Source organism: Grus americana, chromosome 6 (genome assembly GCF_028858705.1).
Source record: "Grus americana isolate bGruAme1 chromosome 6, bGruAme1.mat, whole genome shotgun sequence".
NCBI classification, from domain to species: domain Eukaryota; kingdom Metazoa; phylum Chordata; class Aves; order Gruiformes; family Gruidae; genus Grus; species Grus americana.
Genome location: NC_072857.1, coordinates 33,928,109 through 33,954,126, shown reverse-complemented (window position 1 = coordinate 33,954,126; position 26,018 = coordinate 33,928,109). Strand labels below are relative to the sequence as shown.

The 26,018-nt window shown below is 43.8% G+C and overlaps 1 protein-coding gene and 1 long non-coding RNA gene across 2 annotated transcripts in view; one reads left to right on the top strand and one right to left on the bottom strand.

Annotated features, from left to right (window-relative positions):
- Positions 1-26,018, bottom strand: part of TMEFF2 (transmembrane protein with EGF like and two follistatin like domains 2) — a 129,962-nt gene that overhangs the window by 5,420 nt on the left and 98,524 nt on the right. The window contains exons 8-9 of the mRNA XM_054830934.1: positions 2,133-2,256; positions 509-667 (exon numbers count right to left, since the gene is read on the bottom strand). Of these exons, the coding sequence (XP_054686909.1) occupies positions 509-667; positions 2,133-2,256 (283 nt within the window). The remainder of the gene's footprint in view (positions 1-508; positions 668-2,132; positions 2,257-26,018) is intronic.
- On the top strand, positions 17,927-23,481 carry LOC129208359 (uncharacterized). Its single transcript, XR_008577790.1, has 3 exons — positions 17,927-18,119; positions 21,991-22,166; positions 22,331-23,481. It is a non-coding gene; the product is annotated as an uncharacterized LOC129208359 (long non-coding RNA).

Below are 26,018 nucleotides of genomic sequence, written 5' to 3'. Positions count from 1 at the left end.
GGCTTGGTGTGTCACCATCTAGTGAAGACCTTAAACATGTGCGGTACCTTTGAACAGCTATACAAGCCTAATGAAATCATTTAATCAATGGGGTTGCAAACAGGCTTAAAAGTTTGCATGCTTTGCCTGATTAGGACTAAGGGAATGGGCCCTTGAGGAAGCCAGATGGAGATATGATTAGTTTTATTAAGTGTTGATCCAGCTGCTGTATTTATATTCCCCTTATTTATATGAACAATATTTGTCCAAGCATCTGAATACAAAATAGGAAACTTCATTTGCTGTAGGCACTGTTGCTACCTAAGTTTGATTAAGATGGAAGTAAAAATTCAGTCATAACAATGAAGCAGCACTGGCTGGCTGGACCAGACACTATCTTCTGTTTGTTGGTGAATTAAACAGCAGTTGTTATCAGTAGTGTCACTGCAGAAATCTGTATAATCAGCGCACAAAGTAGGAAAAACAAAAGTCTTTTTTTCTTCTATTGCAAAGTACCAGAGATACTGACCTTGTAATACAGAGGACTACAACACAGATGATAGCAATCTGGATGGTTCCAATCACAGCTGCTATTAAGACATACTGAAATCGGACTGGACCTGGAACCACGTATAAAACGCTGTAGTCCTTTTTTTCACAGTGTTGTCCAGTATAGCCGGCATCACATCTGAAACAAAAAATATTTTTCCCAGTTATACTTGCTCCTTTAAAAAAATGCAAAACAAAATTATATCTGAAAAAAAAAATCAGTAGCCTAGGCATAAGCTTATGTGTTTTTTTGCAGGATGGGCCTCCGCCAGAGACAGCATCGGTGCCTCCTCAACCTCTCAGAGGGAGGACTTCAGGTCCTCAGTGTCACCACGGTCTGCAAGAGCGAACAGCACTGCGATAGTGCCAGGAGGTGCCCAGGGACTGGGACTCATCTAGCATCAAGTGCAGCCACTCGTACGTTGTGATGAGAATCCATTTAGTTCCTTGCACAACATATTTTAGATCTCTTTCTTTGGGAGGTGGGGGAGGGTGAAAAGCCATCTAGTTGTGGCTCCTTATGCAGATTACCCCTAAGGAGGTGATAAGCAATCATCCAAGCTCCATGTGAAACGTGATTAGATGTTCCTGCAAGTGGATACATCATTTACATTTTGTCTGGTTGCTATAAAAAAACCCTCTGTTGATGCTGCAACCATCCACCCCAATGCCGCCTGCTGTGCTGCTCACCGGTTCCCATCCTGCAGCCTGACATCTCCCTTCTGTGATTTTGGGGGACAAATAGTGGTTTTCCCATTTTAGCTCTTGCCCTGTTTCCCCTAAAAAGCCCCAGCAAGAAGATGCAAAAATGGCAGTAGCAGCCACAAGAGACTGCGCCAGATTGCTTGGGCTCCTCTCAGAAGTGTTGGTGGGGCACTGACCCTGGTGGGTTAAGCCTTGGGCTTCCACCCTTTTCGTCTCCTGCATTCCCACAGCAGCCAGCAGCTTGAGGAAAGGACATTTTTCCAGCTGAATGGAGAACCTAAACCGCAGCAGCTGCAAAGAGCAAAACATGCCCTGGCTGTTTGTGGGAGCTGGGAGAAGCTGGCTTGAGGCTCTGCCCTGGGGGCTAAGTCTGGTCCGTATCTTTGCTCTCTCAGGCCGCTGGTTGGACTTCAGAAGTAATATCCCCACCTCTGCAGGGAGGCATTCACTGCAGAAACACGAGCTTTCGCTATTATGCCTCCTCCCTGCCCTGACCTCCTCCAAAGCCACCCCCTGCACGAAGGAGCCACCTTTGCCCCAGCTCGCTGCCCCACGAGCATCACTCCTGCCACAGCAGGGATGCATCCCTGGTGTCGCGCCTCTTCAGACTGAGGAGGCTACCTAGCGGCTGTCTGAGCCCTTTGTGAAGTGCTTTTCAAAATACATCTAAATATAGCTGAAAGTTACTGAATGTTTTTATAATCAAATAACATGTGCATAACTCAATACGCTTTTGCCACGTAAAATGGGGACTTTGTTGAATAATTTAAGTCTAATGGGTTTTGTAGCGCAAAGGGCCGTGGTTACCATTCTTTTCCACAGTCTGTCTAGATTAAGTGGTTTTGTATGTCAATATTTTCATGTGTGTAGCCTTTCCCCCTTGGTAGGAGAACAGTTACCTGCAAGACGGTTCCAGCATATTAGTGGAGTGCTCACACTTGCCGTGCATGCAGAAGCCATTGTAATGCTCTGGACAAGGGATGTAGATCCCTCTTGCACTTTCTTCCAGTTTATTTGCATTCTCTGTGAACACAGGTGAAGGGAACATTAACCTGACAATGCAGGACGACATGAAATGATGGAAAGAACTCAACGTATAAAAAAAAAGGAAAATCAGAAGAACAAGATGTGCAAGATGGGAAGCAAAAGCAAGGGTGTGCACCTTGAAACAGGTAGGCCAATGTAGATGCAAAGCTTTGCAAGGTTTGCTGTTGTTCTTTTGCATGTCTAATTTCTGTCAAGTTACAGCAAATGAGATACCAGAAAAAATAATTTGATTATTCAAAAGCTGATTACAGAACAGCACAAGAAAAATGCCTGATCATTTCTGTTACCCTCTACAGACTGTCTCCTTGCACCCAGGCAAGGCTAGGAGGAAGACTCTGGATATTTGCATGCAATATACCATTACAATATATTTGGTCATTCAATACAATGTATTCAGAAAGGTAATTTTATGGCTTAAGGAGAAGAGCAGGAGTCCAGAGCTGAAGTTTATCACCAGTGCTGCACGCCCGTACCCCAGAGCCTGCTGGCCTCCTCCCCGTCCCACAGCACGGGCACCTTTAAACTAGTTTGACTTTCTGTGCCTGTTAAATAGTCGCCGAGACTGCAAATCCTGGAAAATATTTCCCTCTATGTATCCAGGAAAATGGAGGCTTCGTTTAGTTTTGAAACAGGTATGTGCTCAACACCTCACGGGCTGAAATGCAGAGTGTTATCTGCAATAAACTCGTGTGAATTTTGCAGGCCAACGAGGTGTTAATTAATCTGGGTAATTTTGGCAAATCCTTCCATTTAACCAATACTTATGATATCTCTAATGGTAGAAATTCTTTTTCTGTGATAGTATCATCTAGCCACAATTAATTAAAAACAGAAGGAAAAAATAGATATCTGAGGAAATGTAGTTTGCACACAAATAAGTTGAAGCATTTGTGTCTTCCAAAGGAAGTCTCCAAGTGTTATGAAACAATTGCAATTTGTGTTCTGCCTCCAAGCCAGTCATGCTGGCAGTAGGTATGCTTAGGTATTATCCCACCTTTGGGAAAAGTGTGTGCGGCAGATCCAAGATTCAGATTTTCATAATGAATTTCATTCCTGTCGCTGCTGTCCAAGAGTTTTAAGAGTCTCTCACAACTTGCACTAATAAAGTTGGTTATATTGTCCTTATGTTAAAACAGGCGAGGACAAGCTCTCAGCAAACGAGAATGACAAGGCAACCTCTACATCCCTCTAGACAACATTAATGTCTCTTTCGCTGTTAGGACTGTCAGGACATTTCAGCAAGAGTGCTAAATTCTCTTCTTGGGAAAGATGAAGAGAACAGGGATGAAGAGATGGGAGGCAGCAATACTAGACTTATGTCACAGCCCCGGCTCTGTTTTCTAAACCTCAGGAAAAAAATTGCAGCAAACATGAATGCACAGCCTATGAAGTCATAAACCTAACAAACAGTATTTAAATTCCATCTTTTTTATTAAAGAGAGGAAATTTCATTCATGTGCTTCCACGAGATACTCCAGCCTGCAGGTCCCCAGAGAGGTACAACCGGCACTGAACTAAGTGGCACTGGACTACTTGCTTGTCAGCTTTCTGTCAGCTGCCTCTGCACTATGGACCACTACTGCATCTTTTCAAACGCATGTACGCTGAACACAAACCTGCCTGCCTCTCCTGGTTCCCTGCTCACGTCGGGATATCTGTGCGAGGCGCCATGAGGGCTGTTAATGACAATGCAGCGCAGAAGCGGGCATCGGGTGCAGTGCCGATTCCTGGGCTTGGGGCTGACGGCTGTCTCTGGGACGGCACAGGCAGGGCAGGATGACAGGAGGCATGCTGTAGGCGTGGCATAACCTCCTTTGGGAGCTTGCCCAGGAATTTCTGCTACTGGGAAGAGCTGGGAGTAGAAGGTCCCTTTGGTCTGGCACTAAACATTTTGGCTACCTACCACCCTCTAGGTGAGGCGCTGGCTACCAGCATGTGAAATATATGCATAGAGTTATTATCCCACCAGGACTCATGTATGTTCCTTTTTTCCACCTGGAAATCTTCCTGGAACAGAACATATGCCAGCCCAGTGCACAGAGGTAGATCCTGATGTGCTCAGGACTTGTTGAACTCCACACACATGCAGTGATCATCTGTGCACTGTGCCGATGGCTTCTGGGTGTGCTGGACCTCTGCTATGGTCCACGTTCAAATATATGTCTGTTCTGAAAACTGTAGCAAGAAATATAAGATCCTTATTAATACACATTTTTTCTTTTGTGGAAAATATTATGCCGTTTCCTTCATCTGTTCCATTAGTGGGAGTCTGCTTCCTTTCTGAAGAACAGGAGACAGGGGGTGGGTGGGTGGGTGTGCAGATATATCTCTTCCTTCTCAGGTACCAAGACATCTCTGTGATGTCCGTGCACCACCACCAACCAGCGTGAGAATCCCTCCTCTCTCAGATGAGCCAGTAGTGTTGCTAAAATGGTAGGATACCGTTTGGTTTCTTTTTTTTTTCAAGGCATACTTCCAGATGGTGAGGGAAATAATAGTTACTTTTAGGACAGACTAATCCGCTAGGACGTGAAAGGGGGACCAGGACCTCTCCCAGACTTGCAGATGTTCTCACTGTGTGTAGGCTGTAGGGCTGGTAAAAAGAGGAATGATTTTTCCTCCTCCTGCAATCATGTGGGTAGAAACCGTGTTTTCTTCAAAAAAGGTCTCTAGCATACTTTAAAGTAAATCTAGGATCCTGCAGAACTTGTAATTACACCTCTAAGTGTAATGTTATGATGAAAAATGCTTTACTGAATCAAAAATGAGATGGCCCAAGCTTTGCTAGCACTTCATAGGATAAATGCTTGTCATCTGGCTAGGAAGAGACCACAAAACTTAAGACACGAATTGTATGTAGTCCTTCATTTTGACTAATGACTCCTCTAAAAGACTTAGGGATTGAACATTAGGGATTGAACATAAAGGCAGAGGCGGGGGAAAAAAACCCCTTGGTTTTAGTTTGATCTGCCATTTTGGTCATTCAAAGGACAGACCATGATAAAAGCATCACTTAGCTCAGACTAAGAAGTTCCCCTCTTTCAGCACATTTTTAATTCACCCAAAAGATTTCCCTGCCTCAAAACAGGTTATTTTTCTCATTACATAAAACATCTTTTCAGATTCAAAATAGAGACCCAAGCACCAAGATAAGATATGCTTTAAAAGTATGTTAAAACTGACTGCTCTCATTTCTGAAGGATCTGAGCACTTTTCAGTAATCCAGCCGATGAGATACTAACTCTCATGAATGCATCACAAGGTTTACATCACTATGAAACAAGAACTATAAATTATGTCTAAAAAGAGAGGATATGAATAAAAAAACATAGAATGTTTAAATTATGAAGGAAATAAGAACTGTACAAAGTTTAAAAAAAATTAAACTAAATGAAATAAAGACTTCCCCCCTTATTATAATTTTGGATTATTTATAAATTCAGTCCTGGAGGCAATCCGCACAAATCAGATTATAGTATCGCTAAACTAAGGAGCCCCTTCACCACGGGAACCTCACGCCTACAGGTAGCAAAGCTTAAGTACAGAGTTGCCACCCTTCTCCAAGCACAGCAGATCAGTACTCATCAAGCAAGGACACAGACCAAATTCAAAGTTACTCAGGTTTCAGTAATGTTAAATTCAGTAACTCCTCTTCAAACATTAGACTTCCTGCATTGTTATTGGCAACTATGCGCAAAAGTTTTATTTGCACCAAAAAGACAGATTTGTACCTTCTTGTGATGGCTAGAAGTTGAGACAGAAGCTGTAAAGCCTAAAGATAAAAATGGGACTGACTGGGTCAGTCTCTCCTATCTCTGGACAAACGTAATTCCTGCCACATTTCTCAAAATGCTTCTCCTTTTTATTTTAAAAAGAACTACACCCTCACCCTTCAGATCAACTGTATTCAGAAATCTTTTTCTCAAAGCTTTTTTCTGATAGAAAACGCCACTTTGATGAAGCCAACATCTTTTGCATTTCTGCAACACTTTTTGCATCTTTAGCCTAACATGACATTTCATATTGTTCACATCTTTTGTTAGTGCCAGAACATGACATGATAGCCTATCATATAAGATATACTAGTCAAAACAGATTATTTTTAAATGCATTGAGGCCAGATGCTACTTTGCGTAGACTGAAACAGCTTATCATCTTGCTTACTAGAAGAGTCTCCCAGTTGAACACTTGCTCTCCAAGCTTTCTGTGGATGGCAGGGAGATGCCGAGATGATGAGCTATTTCGCTAGGGTAAGAAATTGGATCCTGAGAAGTTATCCAGTGTGACTGACCACCCACTCAGTGATCTTGCTTTTCCTGATGGATCATCTTCTGAAATGTTAAATAAATTATTTAAAGCTATCTTGTCTAAATTCCTTAATATCTATGGCTGTTCCTGCCCTCCGTTAAGAAGGAGTGGAAGAATAATTTCAAACATATTTTGTATTCTTTGAATTTCTGGTTTAGCTATATGCCTTTCCTTCTGTTTTTGGAAGCTGAATGTGTACCATTAGGATTCTGAGGTAAATATTTCAGTGAAGGTTGAAGTTCAAAAGCCGAAACAGTGTGCCCGGTTGCAGGGCCCAACTCTGCAAGTGATGAAAACAACGCAGCCAGATTCTTCTCTGGGCAGCCCTCACCGGTCCCCAGCTCCCGTCTGAGCTAGCGTGGAGCTACCGTTACACAACTGAACATGTGGAGTAGCGCCACTGACAAACTAGTAAATCCATTAGTGCCCTTGATGAGGATTAGATGAAGTACTGCCTGGAGTGCCCAGAAAATTCTTTCCAGACAGAAGTTCGTGCAATCCACTTTGGAGAAATTAGATAAAATTCTAGGAAAAAATAGGATTCTTATGTCCAAAAATTGACTGCCAGGCACTTAACAATCAGTTCTGCAGGGCTGATAATTCTGTCGCTCTTTACGTTTGAATCAGTGAGACTTTCTAGGTGATTTCAGGCAAGCAAAGTAGAGGGCCTCAGCCTGTAAATTCTCATGTTAGCATTTTCACTGTTGTACAGCGCATAATGTTGGAGCTTAGGGAAATGATAACTGATACGTCATGCCCATATGAGAAAATACTGGCTCATGTACAGTGTTAATTCCTAGTGTACAGTCATCACTGGACCAAGGGAGGCCCTGAAAATACATTTGTATATATACATATATGTCATCAAATAGGGGATGAGATGGTGAATGATGTGCAGCAGAAGCTATTTTGACACCTATCTGATTGGAAACAGTGGTTAAGGAGAATTGACTTACATAATAATATAATCTTTTAATACTGCTGAAGTCAGTCAAATTTGTAGCCAAAAGCTCTGGCTGATATTGAGGTAGTGAGTCTTTATACATCACGTTATCAGAGGATTTATGACGGGGGAAAGGGATTCTTGGGTCAAATGTATGTTCTTAACCTTCTCAACCCCTTTTGGAAATATGTGTCCCCCCTCTTTTTACCTCCTTGGCATCTCTCCCAAAGATATGCTGCAGAGCATAGCGTTGGGAACTTAGTTAACAAAGCTCTTCTGCTCTGCGTGACAGAGACTTGCTGTGGAAATTCTTGTTTGAAATCAAAATAAAGGTCCAGAGAGTATCAACCTGTGGAGCAAAGGTAGAGGATGCCCTGAGTTTTGTGGAAGAGCTTCAGTGATTGACTAGGGGTGGGAATCCGAATCCTGTGGATGAGCCTAGGGACAGTTTACGTTACTCATCTGCAGGCTTCAGAGAGTCAGCAAATGCTGCTCTTTTGGGGTAAAAGGGAGCTTCCTCAGTCCAGGAACATTTGCAGGAATGGTTCAAAGGTCCCTCTGCAAAGTCAAGTGGCAATGGTGTTGCTCCCTCTGAAAGTGTAGAATTGCTTTACAGGTTTTCTGGTACTTTCCCTCCTCTCTAACAGCATCTAACAGGAATTGAGGTCCCACAGCAACTTATGAGGATGAAGTCCTTAAGCAGGCTTCCTACTTACTTGTAAAGAAGAACCGTGATGATAAATCCCAGCTCAGACCCAGCTCTGATAAGAGAAAAAAGGTTTCTGCCAAGTCTTCACTCAACAGCTCCAGACACCCTGCCCTTGACAAAGGTGCCAGCAACCACGCTACCGTCCACCAACACAGGCATACCTCACCATTAACAGCTTCTCAGATCTGACCTATTAATTATCTTGACACAGTATGTTCCCTCCTTTTAAAATCTTTAAAGCCTTGCTCTTGATCTTTTGAATATAGAGTGTCTCTTTACAACGAAGACCATGCGTGCAAGCAACTTGCCTTAAAATCACTGTTTGGGTGGGCGCTGGAGTGAAAATTCAGAAGGAATTGCTTGCTGCCGCTCAGGGGGGAGCTCGCCAGCCCACTCTCCCTGAGAGCTAGTGGAAAGTGAGACACCAAATGTCAGCTGAAAACGTCTGGCACCACTATGCTGCAGCCCTAGCCTAAATTCATCCGGCAGCCACTCCAAGTACGAACTTCAAGCTAGTCTTTCTACATAAACAGCACAAAAAATACCCTCCCCATATTAGCTACTTTACCGAGAGGAAAAAAAAAGGAAATGGAACTTTGTGAATTAAATTACATTCGCTTCTTTTCTCAGGCACAAAATAGGCTTGCTCGACACAGTAATTTATTAATTTTAAATGTCCCTATGCAAATGAGCTCCCTGAAATAAGATAACATCCACTTTCCTTTTTAAAAATAATCTAGTGCTTTTTATGTTTGTGATGATGGCAAGATGTCCTAGCGCGCTTGGAAAAAAAATATCGTGCTCTGTCTTTTGCAGCAATGTATCGTAATTATTCAGCCTGCTGCCATAATTAATAATAGAAACCAATGAATTAAGACACTAATAATCCCCAGATGTTCAAATGGAGAACAAAATATTTGCAGCTTGTCAGCATATATATATGTGGGCTATGCTATATATGTTAAAGCTATCTCTGAACTTCTGAAATTGAGAAGCACTTTTACTTACAACATCTGTGAACATATCTGCCTTATTTGAGAAGACTGCTTGAAATCAGGCAACTAGTTAATCATTTTCCTGCACATAACAAGACCATTTGTCTACTCAAAACTAAAAGTAATCTTTTTTTTTTTTTTACCCTCATTTGTTTTTTCAGTGGCCATAGTCCACCTGTATTCACTGGCTAGGCACAGACGCCTTACCTTAGAGACCGTACAGACCTCTAGCAGCTGAGGCTCCTACACGCACGAGTAGGTGCTACCAAGTAGCTACTGCAATACAAGGTGCAATACAACCCCAGAATAGCACACGCTAGCAACCATTGCTCACATGTCTGAACAGGAATACCCAGCAATATTAGCCAAGCTGAAAGAGAAAAGAAAAGAAAAAGGAAAGGAAAAAAAGCCATGTGGGCTAACGTCTTGCTCCAAACCATTTCATCCCCTGACTCCTACCGAGGCTGTTGGTAAAAGCAGCGGTCACTGCTGTTTAAAGCAGATGTTGCACAAGCACCTCCACACTTGATTTGAGGACATCAAGGGATGACGCACCGACCTCTTCCTTCAGCAGCTTCCTGGAGTGGTTCATCGCTGCGTGTGAACGGCACCTGCCTGCTTCCCAGTCCGGTAGACTGGAAAGGTCTTCAGCTCCCCATGTCGTCTCTGTGTTAGCTGTCACTAAGTCATCTCTCAATACTTTTGTGGATAAAGAATACAGACGAAGCTCTTTAAGACCACCACTGCAGGGGCCGGTCTCGAGGCCTGCAATCATGGCTACAGATGTGATTTAATGATGTGGGGCCGTATTGTGGATTTATCAAAGCCCTGGGTAAAAGGGCCCTTACAGTTCGTGCTTCCTTCTTTTGTGCCAGGATTGAATAAATCTGTGTTAACCCTGCTCCTAGAATAGATTAAATCTCTCTTTGTGCTAACTCAGCTAGTATTTGTTTTTGGCATGCCGCTGACGTTCCCTTCACTCAGATCCCCTGTCTAAGAGAGACACTGGCGGCCCCATGGGAGCAGCTTCCTCCCCCTTCAGAAAACAGCCACATAAAGGAATAACGTTGTAGTTTTTCTCCTTGCATACAATCTCCTTAGGCAGCTCATGACAGAGTCCTTAAAAGATGAGTTAAGCATTATTATTGTAATTCTGTGGTGTCAGTTTAGAGATTTGTGAGGTTCCCTCCAATTAGGCTGCATGCCTGAAGGCAGAGGGACGAATGCCATATCCATCACACAGGGCACGGCATGAGCGGAACGGGTGTCACCCCTCTGTGAGAACTTCCTCCCAACAGCTTTCCCTCCCATCTGCCTCTCCTTGAGCTACTTGTTAGGCCCAATGCTGGAGGGCATCAAAAATGAGCAGCGGGAACCAGACCAAGGCTCCTCTCTATGTCCTTCCCTCTGAAAAAGTATGCCTGAGAGTTGCAAGTTACTCTTTCATACCAGATTACACAGAGATGGAAATACCATCCCAGTATGTGGATGTTAGCAGCAGAAGATGCTTCTTTACATGACCAAATCATGTCTCCTTCAGAGCAAGCAGGCATGGATCTACAGACTGAGGCAGAGGGTGGCTAGGAGGGATGCTGACGTAGGAAGCATCTCTATGTTCAACTCTGCCTTCTGGGGCACAGGAGCCAGACCATCATCCCTACTGCACAGCCCCAAGCAGCACGTACAAACACACGCTTCTCCCTAGCAGCAAACCCAACTGGTCTGGGTCTAACACACAGCGACACAGCAATATTAGTTAACTTAGTTAAGTGGTGATCAAGTAACAAAACTCCCCAAACTTGACCGAGTGGTGTCCTGCTGTTTCTCCTTTGTGTGCTACTATGCAATTTCTATATCAAAGCAGCCTTGCTAGTGCAGCTCTCGGAGAGCGGCTTATTTATATGTAGATGTGGCTATATGACATTTCTAAATGCCATACATTTGCATATGAAGGTTCCACTTTTTTTTTCCCCTCTTCGAGTAAACAGAGTCTGCTGTGACTCCAAAGCAGTGCTTTCACTCAGTTGGAGCTTTCTGAGAACCATCCTCCTTAGGAAGCTTAAAAAAACCTGAAATACCTCATTTTCATAACTTGGCAACCTTGGCTATCAATAGCATCTACGGGCAGGTCTTTTGATTTATAGCTGGACCTTTGATACCAAACTGAGTGCAGAGAGCAAAACTGCAAGACCTTAAGATTTCATATGAAATAGCTACAGATAATCTGCAATACAAATCAATATCTGCAAATAGGCTTCAGACATATGATGGAAGCTTGTGGTCGTCCTAAAAAAGGCTGCGGGTCACATTTGTTATAGCTATGAAGATGGTATTGATTTTTGTCACTGATCTTTCACTTGAAAACAAGAGCAGGAGCTTGTTGCAAGAGCTGCTGGGGAGCTCCGAAACTGCAAACCTAACACAAAACCACAACCTTATGCAACGCTGGGAAAGCCAAGTGGACATTATATATTCAGCTTTCTCGTCAAAGAGCGATAAGGCTGAAGCAGATGGTATGTGGGCAAAGTTTCAACCTGAATACATTGCCTTCTAAAAACCAACAGTGCTAGGAAAACGGCCCGATTTTGTGGCACGAGGCGGATGAACACGTTACCTGCACATTAAAGAGCCACCCGATGCAGGGCCCTGAGGTATATGCTACGGAGGAGCTGGAAGAGCTTCCTGTTGGCAACGCGTGCATGGAAAAACAAGAATCTCAACACATCTTACGTACCACCTAGCGCGAGTAGTATGAATTATGTATAATACACAGATTGAGCCCCGTCCTTGTACGTGTTTGCGCTAGGAGGCGCAGCCAAGGGTGCGCGCTGAAGGAAGCGGTCTTTCGGCATCACCGGGCAGCGTGGGAGTGCTGATAGCACGCAGAGTGGATGGTGGAGTCACCAGACATCAGCTGTCCTCCTCTCTCACAGCTCAGCCCTGCTCTGCGGCTGCAAGCAGACCTCCTCCACACCCCCGCTACCCTGTGGGTGGGCAAACGCCGAGGTGAGGACGAGCCGCTCCCTCGAGCCTTTGCTCTGCCTGCTGTCGGGGGACCGCGACGAGCACTTCCCGACTGCGACAACAGGCACAACAACCCCCAGGAGCCACCATCACTGCAGTCTTAGCTTACGGAGTTTCACCCATCTGCCACTGCATTTCTAAAGGACTTCAGCCTCCTCCCCTGCCAAACGGTGGATAGCATCAAATATGACAAATGGGATGAGGTGCCAGAAAGCTGATAAATACTTTTGATACGGCCCTAAAAATAGTGAAGGGATATTTGTACCTTTCTGACACTTTTTGAAGAGTAGATGGATATGCATGACCTAAGTTTTAAGACGGGTGTCAAGAATATTGATGTGTGGAGGGAACAGGATCGTTTCGCTGGCACGGCCCCGGGGGACAGTCGCATGACTAATGATGTCTCCCGTCTCCCAGCCGCGGGTGTGTGGGGAGGGGGCTCGGGGAGGGCTGCGCTTTTGGTGCTCATCCAGAAAAAAAGATTTGGCTTGCCAGTGCAGGTCTGCCCACGTAGGATGTACCTCTTCCTCCGTAGGAATGATGAAATGGGAGAAATGGGGTGCAAGTGCCCAGTGGGACTCTGCATGGCTGGCTGGAACGTGGCTTACACTAGGGCAGGCTGCAACTGGCTGCTACTGCTGTACGGCTCTGAAGGGCTATATGGGAATTAAACTGTCTAAGGACATCGTTCATAAACATGATGGGATAAAATATGCATATGTTCTCATAGAAGAAAATGCTAGATTGGGTAAGAGTTATAAACAACAATTTTGGTGCAGATTTGTTCTGGAGGACTAGTAAAAGAGGACGTTGTAGTGCCCTAAGTTACGGCCTTGCAATTCCCACCAGACTAACTCATGCTCCATACATTATCGAGCCTGGTGTGTTTCTGGGAGAACACTTACAAATTTAATTTAGTATTTCCAACCCGTCTCTGGAAATGTGGAAGTCAAATACAGTTTTTCCTCTCCCCTCCAATCCCTGCAATAATGCAGACTCCAAAGGTCTCCAATTCACACATGCAATCCCAGTATCCTGAAGCTATTCCCTCTTTGGCACCTATGCAGATGGCGGGCAGGAATTTAAATATTGATGCAACTGGCGGCTTTTCCACTTTTTAAGGATTACATTGATAAAAATTCCTTTTAAACAATTTAACTGTGGATTAACAAAGCACGTTTCCATGTTTGTAAGGAGATGCACGTCATTTTTGACTATAGTCAAAGGAACACGCACATTTTATGTAACACGAAGCTGCATTTTCCATCAATCCTCGCCCTGTCTCTTCAGCTATGTGAGTGGCTTTTACTGGCAGAAAGATCGGGCGGGCGATCAATGAAACAAAACAGGAGCTTCGTTTTGAGAAACTGCCGCAAATAAAAGTGGACCCTAATCCAATTACCAGGCTGTCCCCTAATTTCCAATAGGAACTCTGGATCTGAATGGATTGTTTTCTGCGGAAATCAATGGATGGCAAGAAGCAGTATTTGAAAAGGTCTCCGACTTATATTTAGGACTGCCAGCACGATGTTATGAGAATTTACTTTTTGGTTGCACACTTCAAACGAACTCAAAAAATTACAACTGAAAGCAAGTATGAATGGCAAAACTGTCAGAGAGGTTTGATGGAAGGCATGGAGACGGAAAGGTTACCCCGGTACGTGACAGCACAGACAAGTAGGTCAGGGACGTCATTCTGGCCACAAGGCGTTTCCTTCAGTCCTTCTGACAACCTGAAGGTTTTACAGCCCTAGTTTTGCATTGATTTTATATTCAGTTTTGATTCCTAAATGCGGTCTTCTTTTTTTTCCTTTTTTTTGGGGCGCATGTCAGTAAGGTGCTGCCAAGCTGGAATGTGACACCCATTTGGCTCCCTTCGCTCCTTTTTTTTTCCAAGGTAGCATCTGTGCTTGTAAAAACATGCTGCCTGAGAGAATTCATCCAGGAAACTGAAGAAAGAGCTGCAGAATTTGGGGGAAGTGTGTGTAAAAAAATAGGAGACTGAAATAAAAATACATAACTCCTATATATGGTATTTGTGAATGCTTCCAGAATCACGTGCCTGGCAAATCCCTTGTGCATATCTTGGTTATTTTAATTGCCAGAACATGACCCCGAACGGCCTGTGACTACTCAGAAATAGGTCTGTTGTTGGCTAAAAGCATGGTTTCAGCCATGCTTTTCACTGCTTTTTGTTTGAGCTATTCAGAGAAGTAAATACATTTTATTGGCATGTTCAAAACTATGATCACCTCTCCGTACAAAGCAAAGCACTACACTTGCTGAGGGATGAATCCTGCTCAGTTTGCCTCTATTTTCACTCACCTGTCTCCCCTGAGTCCTGCACTGTAAAACTGTGATGGTAATGGGTCCAAAGTCTACAACTTTGTTTTCTCTATTGGCCCAGTTCTGTTGTTAAAATCTTTTGTGGCTTCTCAGCAGATCAGTTTTTAGCAGACTATATGTTAGAAATTTCCTACTCAGTAATCAGGAGTTCAAGATGTTTCCTTTCCCATGCCTGAAGCTGGAAAGATATCCCTTATTATTCCCAATTTTAAGTGTAGGACAAAATGGTAAAACAATATAAAATACCACTGCAGCAAAACCTGCTATAAACTTTTACCTAATTTACCAAAGATACACTTTGTTTCCCATCTGTCATGAAACTGCAATGTAAGGAAAAAGCTGAAACCTCTGCATGTGCTCGGGTTTGCAACAAAAAGGTCTAATCTCACTGTACAAATTAAAGCTTTTTGTCTATTACTCAAATGCCAAAGGTCTATCAGACAATAACTGGTCTCTGAGATGCAGAGAGGAGACCACCCAGCGCTGCAGAACATACTTTGTGCCTATTGGTAGCCTCCAGAGCTGAAAGAGACCCCTCCAGGGCGCGCGTCGCACTGAAGACACAGTTACGGAGCCACCACCTCTCCTTGTCTGATGACTGCAACCTCTTCCAGAAGCACTATGTCCTTGAAGTGACTTCTCCCTGGACCCAGCTCAGACTCTGCCTGCTGAAAGATGGGCTCTGGCTGCCTTGTGATGTCCATCTCCCATCGAACTCTTTTCTTCAGACCCCACGGCTCACCCCGTCTCTACGTGTCGATGTATTTTGGTGTGACAGGACGCAATGCGAGCGCAGAACTCGCCCTTCTATTTCTTTTTATAAAGAGCAGAATGGCTTCTCTACACCACAGAGGTCCTGAGATTCATCACTGGTCACACAGCCCGTTTTGAAACACAGCCAGAAAAGTCTATTAAGAACATCTTTTTTCTAAGCGAATACCTGTATTTGTTATTTTATATATATGCCCGCACCCATTATTATTGTCTTACAGCAGTGCCACACAAGTGAGCTGCAGAGGTGGCATTTGTGTAAATAAAGGGTCTGGCATTTTATCTTAGCGCTCACTCCTAGAGCTCATATTCAAAATGGGAGAACCTGAATGGAAAAGAAAGGGCAACTTTGGGAAATGGAAAATTTACTAAGAATAAAAATGGATGGCAAAGCCATACGGAGAAATCACAAAGCCGTTAAACTCAATGGCCATTCTCCCACTAGCTTCAGCAAGGCCAGAATTTTACCTACTGCCTCTTTAAATCTTATTCACTCTTATAACAGTATTTTAAACTAAACAGCTGACATCCTTCTGCCCAGCCAAGGCCCTTTAAATCACTGAAATGCAGGATGGAAAAAAATCCGCAGTGCCAGATGTGTCTAAAAACAGTCACAGTTCTTGTTGAGGCAATCTGCAGAGGAAAATGTTTAGCATATATCATGCCTGACAAAACACTAATAGTTTATCAGTTTTGATATTATAGACTAATAACAAGCCCTTCCATGGCTACTTCATTTGCAGAGCACAGAGACAGGCTAGACTTCTGCTACTTGATTTTAGAACAGTGTTTTTTACTTAATCCTTTCCCATCCTAGCTAGATGGAAGTACACTTCCATTATTAAATGAAATTGTAAATGAAATACCCTGGGGAGAGGGTGTTTTTGATGCACACCTGACACAGCTTTAAACCACAGACAAAATAAAGAGGGAGATTAAAACCATAGGGAGGGTTTCTTTTTTTCTCCTGAAAAATATTTTGCCATTATGTAATGCTGTCAAAAATGGCTAAGGCTGGTGATAGCAGCAGCAGGCAAACAAGTGCATTTCGATTCGGTGCTGATAACATTCCGAAATGCACCGCCACTGCTTCTGTAATAGCACATTTCGTTTACAGCTGCTGTGTTTCCAGGAAGAGAGTTTCACACTACCTTAACGCTCATGAGTACAGGGTAAAATGACAGCCCAAGTATGTAAGAAGTCACCTTGCTAAGCAGGTAACTGCTGCTTTTCAAACCTGAGTTATTAAGAGCGCTTCCGCTTGCTCAGTGGTACAGATGTGCGCCTCAAACTGCCGAGGCTGGGTTCCTCCTGAACACTGAGAAATGCTGCTATGGGCAGAAGTATGGGAGAAGCTATAGCTGAGATTCAAAATGCTGCATCTCCCGTAGCAGTTCCTACTTCCTATAAACCATTTCCATTTTTCTTAAGTAACAAATTTCTGTCACTAGTGGTTTCAGTGTCTCATACACTGAATGTTAAGAAATACAAAAAGAATACTTGTGTTGCCTTGCTCGAACAATCAGTGCAAGATGTGGGTTTTAGCAGATGTATTCAATGAAAAGAAGTGGAACCATCAGCAAAGTGAAACTGATGTGGCAAGATATTTGTCTCTCTTTGCTTTCTTTACTCAAATCTATTAAACTAGGCAAAAATTGCTACTTGTCTCCATGTAGTCTAATTCTGAAGGTCTATTAAAAATAAATACACCAGCTCCTTCTTTTCTTCCCCAACCATATTTCTTTTCATTCTACCACATACATTTACACTTCCTGAGTCTGGGTGGAAGCTTTTGTCATCTTAAGGCTCAGGTTATCATTTCAAGTGTCTAATTGATCAAATTATCTTGTGTTTGTATTGTAATTTGACATGATGATACTCCTTCTAGAAAAGATGATGTTTCCGTCAGTTCTAAGTAGCAACTTTCCTTACTATTCAACTTATTTATTACAACTGTCATATGCTTTCATCTCATGGTATTTTGATATCTAACATTTCATAAAGAATGCCAAAACATCCCATGAAACAAAATTCTGAAGAAATTCAGTTCTATGAATATTTCAAAATATTTTTTTTTTTACATTTCAGACTAGATCAAACACAAGTATTTAAATGTTGATGTTTCTTGAAAACGGATATTCTAGCATCTCATTATAACTTTAACTCTCAAATCCTTGGGAAGGCGCTGTAATTCCTAACAGCAGATTTACAGAAACTAGGCCTAAAATAGAGCTGCTAGGCATAAAAATACACTGTGGTACTCCTTAATATCCATTAACTCACTCAAACTAGCATCACGGACGGCAAACAGCTGCTGTGCACCATCTCGAACAGCATCCTTCAAGGACAACTCTTGAGCTAATCGAAGTGCCTGGAGCCCAGAGGAAGGGTGGAACCGAGGGCGAATGAAATTCCTCCCCAAATCCAGACAACAGGATTAATTTTCCCGGCCTATTCCTTGGGGAGGATTGACAGAGTCTTGTCTCAAATACATTTTTTACTTTCCTTTCTTGTAGGAAAGGCAGGGGGGTTGAGAAGGGAAAGAAGATGCTGTCAAGAGGGAAATGCCTTCACCAAGATGTCAAAAGGCCAAACGGCTGGTATCTACCATCTTCCTGGCAGGTGGCTGAAGTGCTAAGAGTTACAGACCGACACCCAAACCAGCACCACAGCTGACACAGGGTGAAGCCCAGCTATCATAGCAGAGTATGGGAAGAGTCACGTGCCACCACCCTGCCTCACAGTAAGTCTCACACTGTACCTACACGCTTCTGTTGGTCCTACAGAAGGACCAGGCTGCATGGTTCTTCTAGACCCCAAAGGGAGACGAATCTAAGCTTCCCTGCGACTTCTGATGTGAAGTGGGTTTGGGGCTGTCTGCAGTAAATTTAAGTACAGATCTGTGAGAGCCACTTCGTGGCCGGACTCTTCCTGCATTGTTAGATGGAGTTAATACAGAGCCCTGTTATTTAATGCTGGTATATGTCAAAGGAGGGCCCACAAGTGGAAGGTATCTCATCTAAGAAGTGGCAAAGATACAGTATTAACTAGGTGCTACAATATGAATTAGTCAGATATAAAACAACCTTTTTTTGGTACCTGTAAATCCTTTCACAACGGTGCAGCCCACACGCTCTGTGGGGCCAAGTATTATGGTGCATATTCCATATGCCCAAGGCAGCTGAACAGTGGGTGTAGATCATGTTGATGGACCTTTATTTCCATAAACCTCTGAAAACAAAGGCTGGGAAAAACCAGTTCTGGGAGTGGCTTTAACCAGAGCACACCAACTAGGATGGCTGCAAACCGTGAAAGTATCTTTCCGAGGGTCCCTTCCTGCATTAACTTCTTCTGGGTATCCCTTGCCATTGGAGGTCCTATTTAGAAAGGAGGCATCTGATTAAAGACGACTTGAGAAATCAGGCACAATTCAAGTTGTGTTGAGTTTTAGGGATCACATTTTTATGTGTAAGCAGGAAAGTGTCTTTTTTTTCTGCAAGCTCTAGCTCCCTTTGAGCTTATTCATTCTTCTGATCAAAACACAGCTACTGAGCGGAAGACAAAAAGATCAGCGGGTGCTGAAAGGCTCAGATTTGCTCGGGAAGACGGGTTTCTATGCTCCAAATAAGACAAAACATATGTACATGATACATGATGAGTTTAGGGATGGGGACACAAACGGAAGAATCTGTAGAAATGCCTATGTGAACTCACTCAAGTCTGCTCATCTCTAGCGCACATACAATTTCTGTTTTTATCCATAACCTTTAACAGAACAAAATGTTACAGAAGACTGCTTACATGATAGTATAAGGGGAAAACCCGACCAGTAAGGTACACAGTCTTGGGGAAGCGGAAGAAGTGGGAGCCAGTGTGTGGAGCAAGCTTTATGAATTTTGCACAGTTCTGATGGAAACCCCAGATGGAAAAACATACTTGCATTAAAACTACACCCTCACCCCAAATCTTGACAAAGCTTTACACCTGAATTCATTTCCAGGACTTAACTACTTCAGGGATGCTGACCACAGTAAAATAGCCTAGTCTGATTTTGTATTTTTTAGGCTGCCCATGCCAATACCAGTATTACAAGTTGGTCCTTGCTTTTCCTGTTTATTTCGTACAAATCAAATTTCTAGCCTGGACATACTGAATTTTCAGGCTACCGAGCTTCTATGTAAATCAAATAGCTTTCTTTATAATGTTCACTCACAACATTACTGAATTTGTTTATTATGGGAAGAAAGCACAAATGAATTCTGCAACTTTTGATTCACATTCATTAGTGACTAAATTAAGGGCTGAGCTTTAAAGGCACAAATGGAAATGCTCTTTTTCCTTGAGCTACATCAGTCTAGGTAAAGACATGTTTAGCAGTTCACCTGAGGCCTAATTTAAGTTTTAATGCTAACAATTACAGGTTCCATGAGCATGACACTGGGAAATCGTGAGTAATGAAAAGGCACAATTTCTCCCATTATAAAACTACAAAAAAACAGAAATAAAAAAAAAAACCAAACAAGGCACATTTTACCAAGCTTAGCATATGCGATTCAAAGTTAAAGGAGAACTCTCATAAAAAGTGAGGTATTCTCTTGAGGCTGGCAGATTAAATGAGCAATATTTCTCTCTCCCTACTGCTTGTTTTTAAAATCTCCATAAGCCTGTTTTGATTTTCCATGCTCCTCAGGAAAAGACTGTTAGGAGTAAGTGCTCTTAAATCACACAGCGCGGCGCTCCAGAGTGCTGCAGCTTCCTTCCTGGCGTGGCACTTGTTTGTGAGGCTAACATGTGACCTCTACAATAGAGTGTCTGCCTGATTCCAAAAAAAATTACATGGATTTCAATAAGATGGAGCCAAGCAGGATCTAAAGATAATTTTGAGAGTGTTCTATAGAAGAAAACCACTTGGGGTAGCCTATGCTGCAGTGCCCACCACTAGACAATTGCATTAATGCCCCAATTTTTCAGATTTTTAGAAATAAAGCATCCAGCCCTCCTGATGACACAGAAAAATGCTGGAGTGGGACTTTCTGCACTCCACTTTTTGAAAATCAGGAGTTAAATTACAAGAAGAAGCAGCTGCAATTTTTCATTTCAAAAAGCACCCAGGACAAGTGCAGGTTTGGGGGCCCAGGTGAGTAGTTGGGATTGACACTGTTGGCTACTCAGACTTTCAGTAGTAGCTGAAGTAGCTGACAGTAAGATTTATTAACCTACCAGCTGGCCTCTATCTCTACTTTTTAATTTTTTTTCTGAATATCAACAGCAGCGAGGAGCAATGAGGCAGCGGAAGGGCTGGAGCCCACCGTGCTGTCAGAATATGGTCATCTCTCTCTCGCCTTTGAAAATCCTCAGAAGAATCCCAGAATAGGAATAGGTTTCCTATCTGTGTTTTATAGTACTCCATAAATTAAACACAGCTACTTTTCTTGAGTAAACACTATATTGCTTTCCAGGATGGTAAATCTGAGCTTGATTTCGGAAGCCTTCAGGTTCTGTGCAATGAGCTGAGAAATGTTCTCTGTTCCACTTTTTGAAAACTTTTCTCTCAGGAGTGCCTGGATTAGGTAGGCAAAACAAGACCAAAATGCCTTCTCCACTTGACTCTATTAGGAAATTATTTTATAAGTGGAGACCGGCTCTGTTCTTACACCACCTTAAGTTCACATGCCCCAGACTTCAGCTATTTGGAGACATCTACGTTTCTGAACGATCAGACATCTTAAAGGACATTCAGGCGTGTGGGGCATCATATGGTCACATCTCCTGGAGGGAGATGCCCTCATTGCTTTCCTCAAGTTGCAGGCCAAAAAACCCCTAAATTGTACGGCCAGAAATACAATCTGTACTGGTTTTTTTCTTTGTTTTGTAGAGCTCACCTGCCACCTTTTGTGGACTTTCACTGTGCATAAAACTTACGTATATTTTCATAAAACCTTGCACTTGTAAATGCAACTAACAATTGCAGTAACATATGAAAGCTTCCCATTTTTAAAGAAATGTATCAATTGTATTACTCTTGTACTCCCAAATGCCAGGAGCATGCGTGCCTATGTGTGTGAGCGCAGGTGGAGGCCACAGCTAGACAGCATTCATGCCGCCACACAGCTGTCAAAATATTAAAATGTGGTTTTTTTTCAATTTTTTAGTGATTTGATGGAAAATCAGGAACGCTTCCTAAATAATCTATTTGTTTAGTGTGACAACCTCTGACTTGGAGTCTGTGGAATCGAAAGCCAAGCAAATCTGCATATGCAAGGATGCAATTTTCCCAGTGTTTTTACAAAGCTGCAGATGAGAAATGGTTTCTCTCTAGCTGTGATAGATGCGCGGTGCTCAGCTCTATGTCTCACTTGCTAATTCCATTAAGAAGAAAGGAAAGCCTGGTTCACAAAGGCAGAGCGAAACTGCACGATAGTTTATATCCCACAGCTAAGCTCTGGGGCTTTATTATTCTTCACCAGTTTAGGAAATGGCTGACGTGGTAGTAGACACAAAATTTAATTTAAAGGGACAATGTCAAGTGGTTTACACTCAAAACTTAACCTACTTTGAAAATGTTATAATCTGGAGAAGGAATCTAGTCTGAAGTTCTCATATTTTATTCCTAGGGGGAAAATAAAAGAAGTCACTCTGTACAGAAATCCAGCGCTGCTGTTCTGATTCCTGGCCACTCTCCAGGCCTATTACAGACAATGAAGACGACTGTGACTGAATTCGGTGGGCTCTGTATCGAGCCTGTGAAGAAAGGGATGCAACACACCCCAGCGCTTCTCACATGTGCTAGGTCAGTGCTCTGTGGCCAGTTCTCTGCGTTTTCTTTGACAGGCATGGCTTCTTCTCCCGCTCAAAGGGATTAGAAGTTAACGATGCAGAGTGCTGGGTTTTGGTAAAGTTTTAGGATAGTTTTCTTTTCTCAAACATAAATATCGAGTTGTATTTATTTTGCAGTCCACGACTCTTGGACTTCTGAAGAGACTCTATGAAGAGTCCAAGGCTCTTCTTTATCCTCAGCATGGGGAGTCTGTGGTGGCTCCCGTGGCCTTAATCACACAGCCCTGGCCCCGCCAAGGGAAGACGACGTGTTGACACAGATGGATTCTGCCCTTTTTGGTGGCGCATTCCGTTTGCTTGGGCAACACAGCCATCTGCCGGATTACTCGCCCGAGCACCTCCGGTAGTGCCAGGGAGGCCTCAGTGCCAGAAAGCGGTCTGAAAATGATCCAAGACTGTCGCGTAGATTTGAAATCCCATGGGAAACCAAGGGGGAGAGCAGGGAACAGAGCAGCCATGAGCAGACGCGCAGCATTTTGTGCTCGTTAGTGTTTCCCGGGCACAGCAACAGCATCAGCAAGAGGGGCCATGGCACTGCCTGCAAGACAGTCCCTGGACTAGCCAAGACGGCAGAAGGCACCACCTGAGGCTGCTGCCATGGCGGAATTTACCGCCATCGAGGAACCCAAAAATACAGCTCAAACTGACCATTTGCGGATATGCATTTTTCACCAAAGGGGATGATCAGGGCTTAAAATGCCTTCTTCCCTTTTCCATCAGCTTCACTGCGCTGCTGATGTTTGGCTGCTGAGACTTGATCTAATCAATGCTCATATAGGGAGGTTTGTCTGGCCTGGAAGATGATATTATTGAATAGGTCTATCAGATTTGTCAGTGTCTTCGCTGACAATTTTCATGAATATATAACATTGAAATATAGCTCATCCATACTGACTTACTCTTTATAGTGCTCAGAATGGCTTGAAAAAAATCTCTGTAATTTGATAATGAGAAAGGATAAAATCAGTTAGGGGGATAATTGCTAATATCCAGATCTTAAGAAGGGAATATAAATATTGAAGAATAAAAATAAATAGGCAAATGAATAAACAAGATGAAAACTCCTTGATTGCCTAGACTCTGAATGCAAAAATGCCACCAAAACAGCCAACTTCTTTATGCATATAATGGAGAAATTCAAGAAAACATCAATCACAGGACTTTCAGCTCAGACACTACAATCCAAGGCATACATTACACTTAAAATGTTTAAAAATGCTCTTTCATGGAAATTGCAAGACAAAGCATATTTCTATTGGATTTGAGAGAAAAACCCCACCCATTCATTTACTAACTAAAATCAAATCTGATTTCACAAACTTGATCAATGTCAACAATCTGTCATTTGTTGAAAAGAGTGAAAATCCCCCCAAGTCTGTAAATAACTTTGGGGTTTCAGAAAAACAAGAGAAGCCAGAATTGCACAAAGACACACAAACACACATGCGTACAGACACTGTGCTGACACGTATTGCACACGCAGCCATGGCGAGAGGGGACTGGTGGACCTGGAGAGGTGGACACCGTCAGAGAAGGGCCACCTACGACTCACTCTCCCCATGTTTGCTTTGCCGAAAAGGGGGACGCTACTTTTCAGGTGTCTCTGGCATTAGGCATCTCCAATACTAGAGTAAATCTTGCCTGTGTAAAGAGCCCTTAAAAAGCCATGGCGATGCAAACAATGTAAAGATTGATGCTCCAAAAGAAAGAGTACTCTGGGTTTTGCAAACTGCAAGATTTGTGTGTTATTTGCAAGTGTCAATGGGCTTGAAAGAACAGGAGGGAGCAAAGAGACTGATTGAACAGACGGTTTGAATAGTTCAATATGAAAAAAACCAGCTGGGTGTTGGGACTTGTGGTTGTTTGCAAAGCTGCTGCCTTCCTGGGACCCCACACTGAGCGTGCGGGGGTGTTTACGGAAAAACCCACACCACTCAGCTACCACAATCTCTGCAAAGAGCATTTGGCACTGCTGCATTAGCATAATTGACAACATCAATTATGCCCACTGCTATTTTCTCCCCTGGGAAAATCAGTCCATACGAGTCAATGTTTTTAAAAGTGTGTAGTGCTCACGGTCTCGGCGAGTTTTAGTGCTATTAAATGGTAGAGAACAAACGTATTCTGTGGAAGGGCGCGAGCTTGGGTAAATTGCTTCAGAGGCACGACAGCTGAGGAACTGCTGCTTTTTCACACAAAGCTCCCCGTGGTCAGGGCAGCATTTCCCTTCTGAGGAGATGAAGGTGGGAAAAAAGTAGTACATACCACATTCTTATAATAGCCAGAATCAAACATTTCTGCACTTAAAAGAACATGAGGATGGTACGGAGCTTCCTGCCTGGCAAACGTTGAAGCCTGAATGTTCACTGAGCCTCAGTTTTATACTGCTGCCTTCCTTTTCACCAACTGCTTCTGAAAGGCTGGGCTTGTTACAGCTTTTTGGTACAGCGGTGCCTGTCCCCTAGGGTGTCGCAGCAGGGTTATGGCACAGACATCTGGGAACACTGGAGGCATGCGGATTGCCCTGCATGAACTTGCAACTTTCACCCTACATAATGTCACCACATGTAAAAATGAAAAGTTTAAGCAAGAATAATAGGTACGTGTCGTGGTTTAGGCCCAGCCGGTAGCTGGGTGCCACGCGGCCGCTCACTCACCCCTCCCCCAGCGGGATGGGAGAGGAGAAGTCTAACAAAAGGCTTGGGTCGAGATAAGGACAGGGGGAGATCACTCACTAATTACCGTCACGAGCAAAACAGACTGAATGTAGAGAGGAGATTCATCTAATTTATTACTAGGCAAAACAGAGTAGAGCAATGAGAAAATACAATCAAATCTGAAAACACCTGCCCCCACCCCTCCCATCTTCCCGGGCTCAACTTCGCTCCCGGCTTCAACCTCCTCCCCCCTCAGCGGCACAAGGGGGCAGGGAATGGGGGTTGCGGTCAGTTCAGCACACATTGTCTCTGCCGCTTCTTTGTCCTCAGGGGGAGGACTCCTCTCAACATTCTCCCGCTCCAACATGGAGTCTCTCCCACGGGCTACAGTCCTTCACGAACCGCTCCAGCGTAGTCTCTCCCACAGGGTGCAGACCTTCAGGAGCAGACTGCTCCAGCGTGGGGTCTCTCCCACAGGGTGCAGACCTTCAGGAGCAGACTGCTCCAGCGTGGGGTCTCTCCCTCAGGGTGCAGACCTTCAGGAGCAAACTGCTCCAGCGTGGGGTCCCCCACGGGGTCACAAGTCCTGCCAGCAAACCTGCCCTGGTGTGGGCTCCCCTCTTCACGGGTCTACCGGTCCGGCCCGGACTTGCTCCAGCGTGGGCTTCCCACGGGCCACAGCCTCCTTTAGGTGCCTCCACCTGCTCCAGCGTGGGGTCCTCCACGGGCTGCAGGTGGAATCGCTACACCCCCTCATCCTTCCTCCATGGGCTGCAGGGGGACAGCCTGCTTCACCATGGTCTTCACCACGGGCTGCAGGGGGATCTCTGCTCCGGCGCCTGGAGCACCTCCTGCCCCTCCATCTGCACTGACCTTGGTGTCTGCAGAGTTTCTTACATCTTCTCACTCCTCTCTCCGGTTACAAAAGTTTCCTTAACTCTTTTGTTTTCCTTCTTAAATATGTTATCACAGAGGCGCTGATTGGCTTGGCCTTGGCCAGGGGCGGATCCATCTTGGAGCCAGCTGGCATTGGCTCTATCAGACACAGGGGAAGCTTCTAGCAACTTCTCACAGAAGCCACCCCTGTAGCCCCTCCCGCTACCAAAACCCTGCCACGCAAACCCAATACAGTACACAAAAAGAATCAG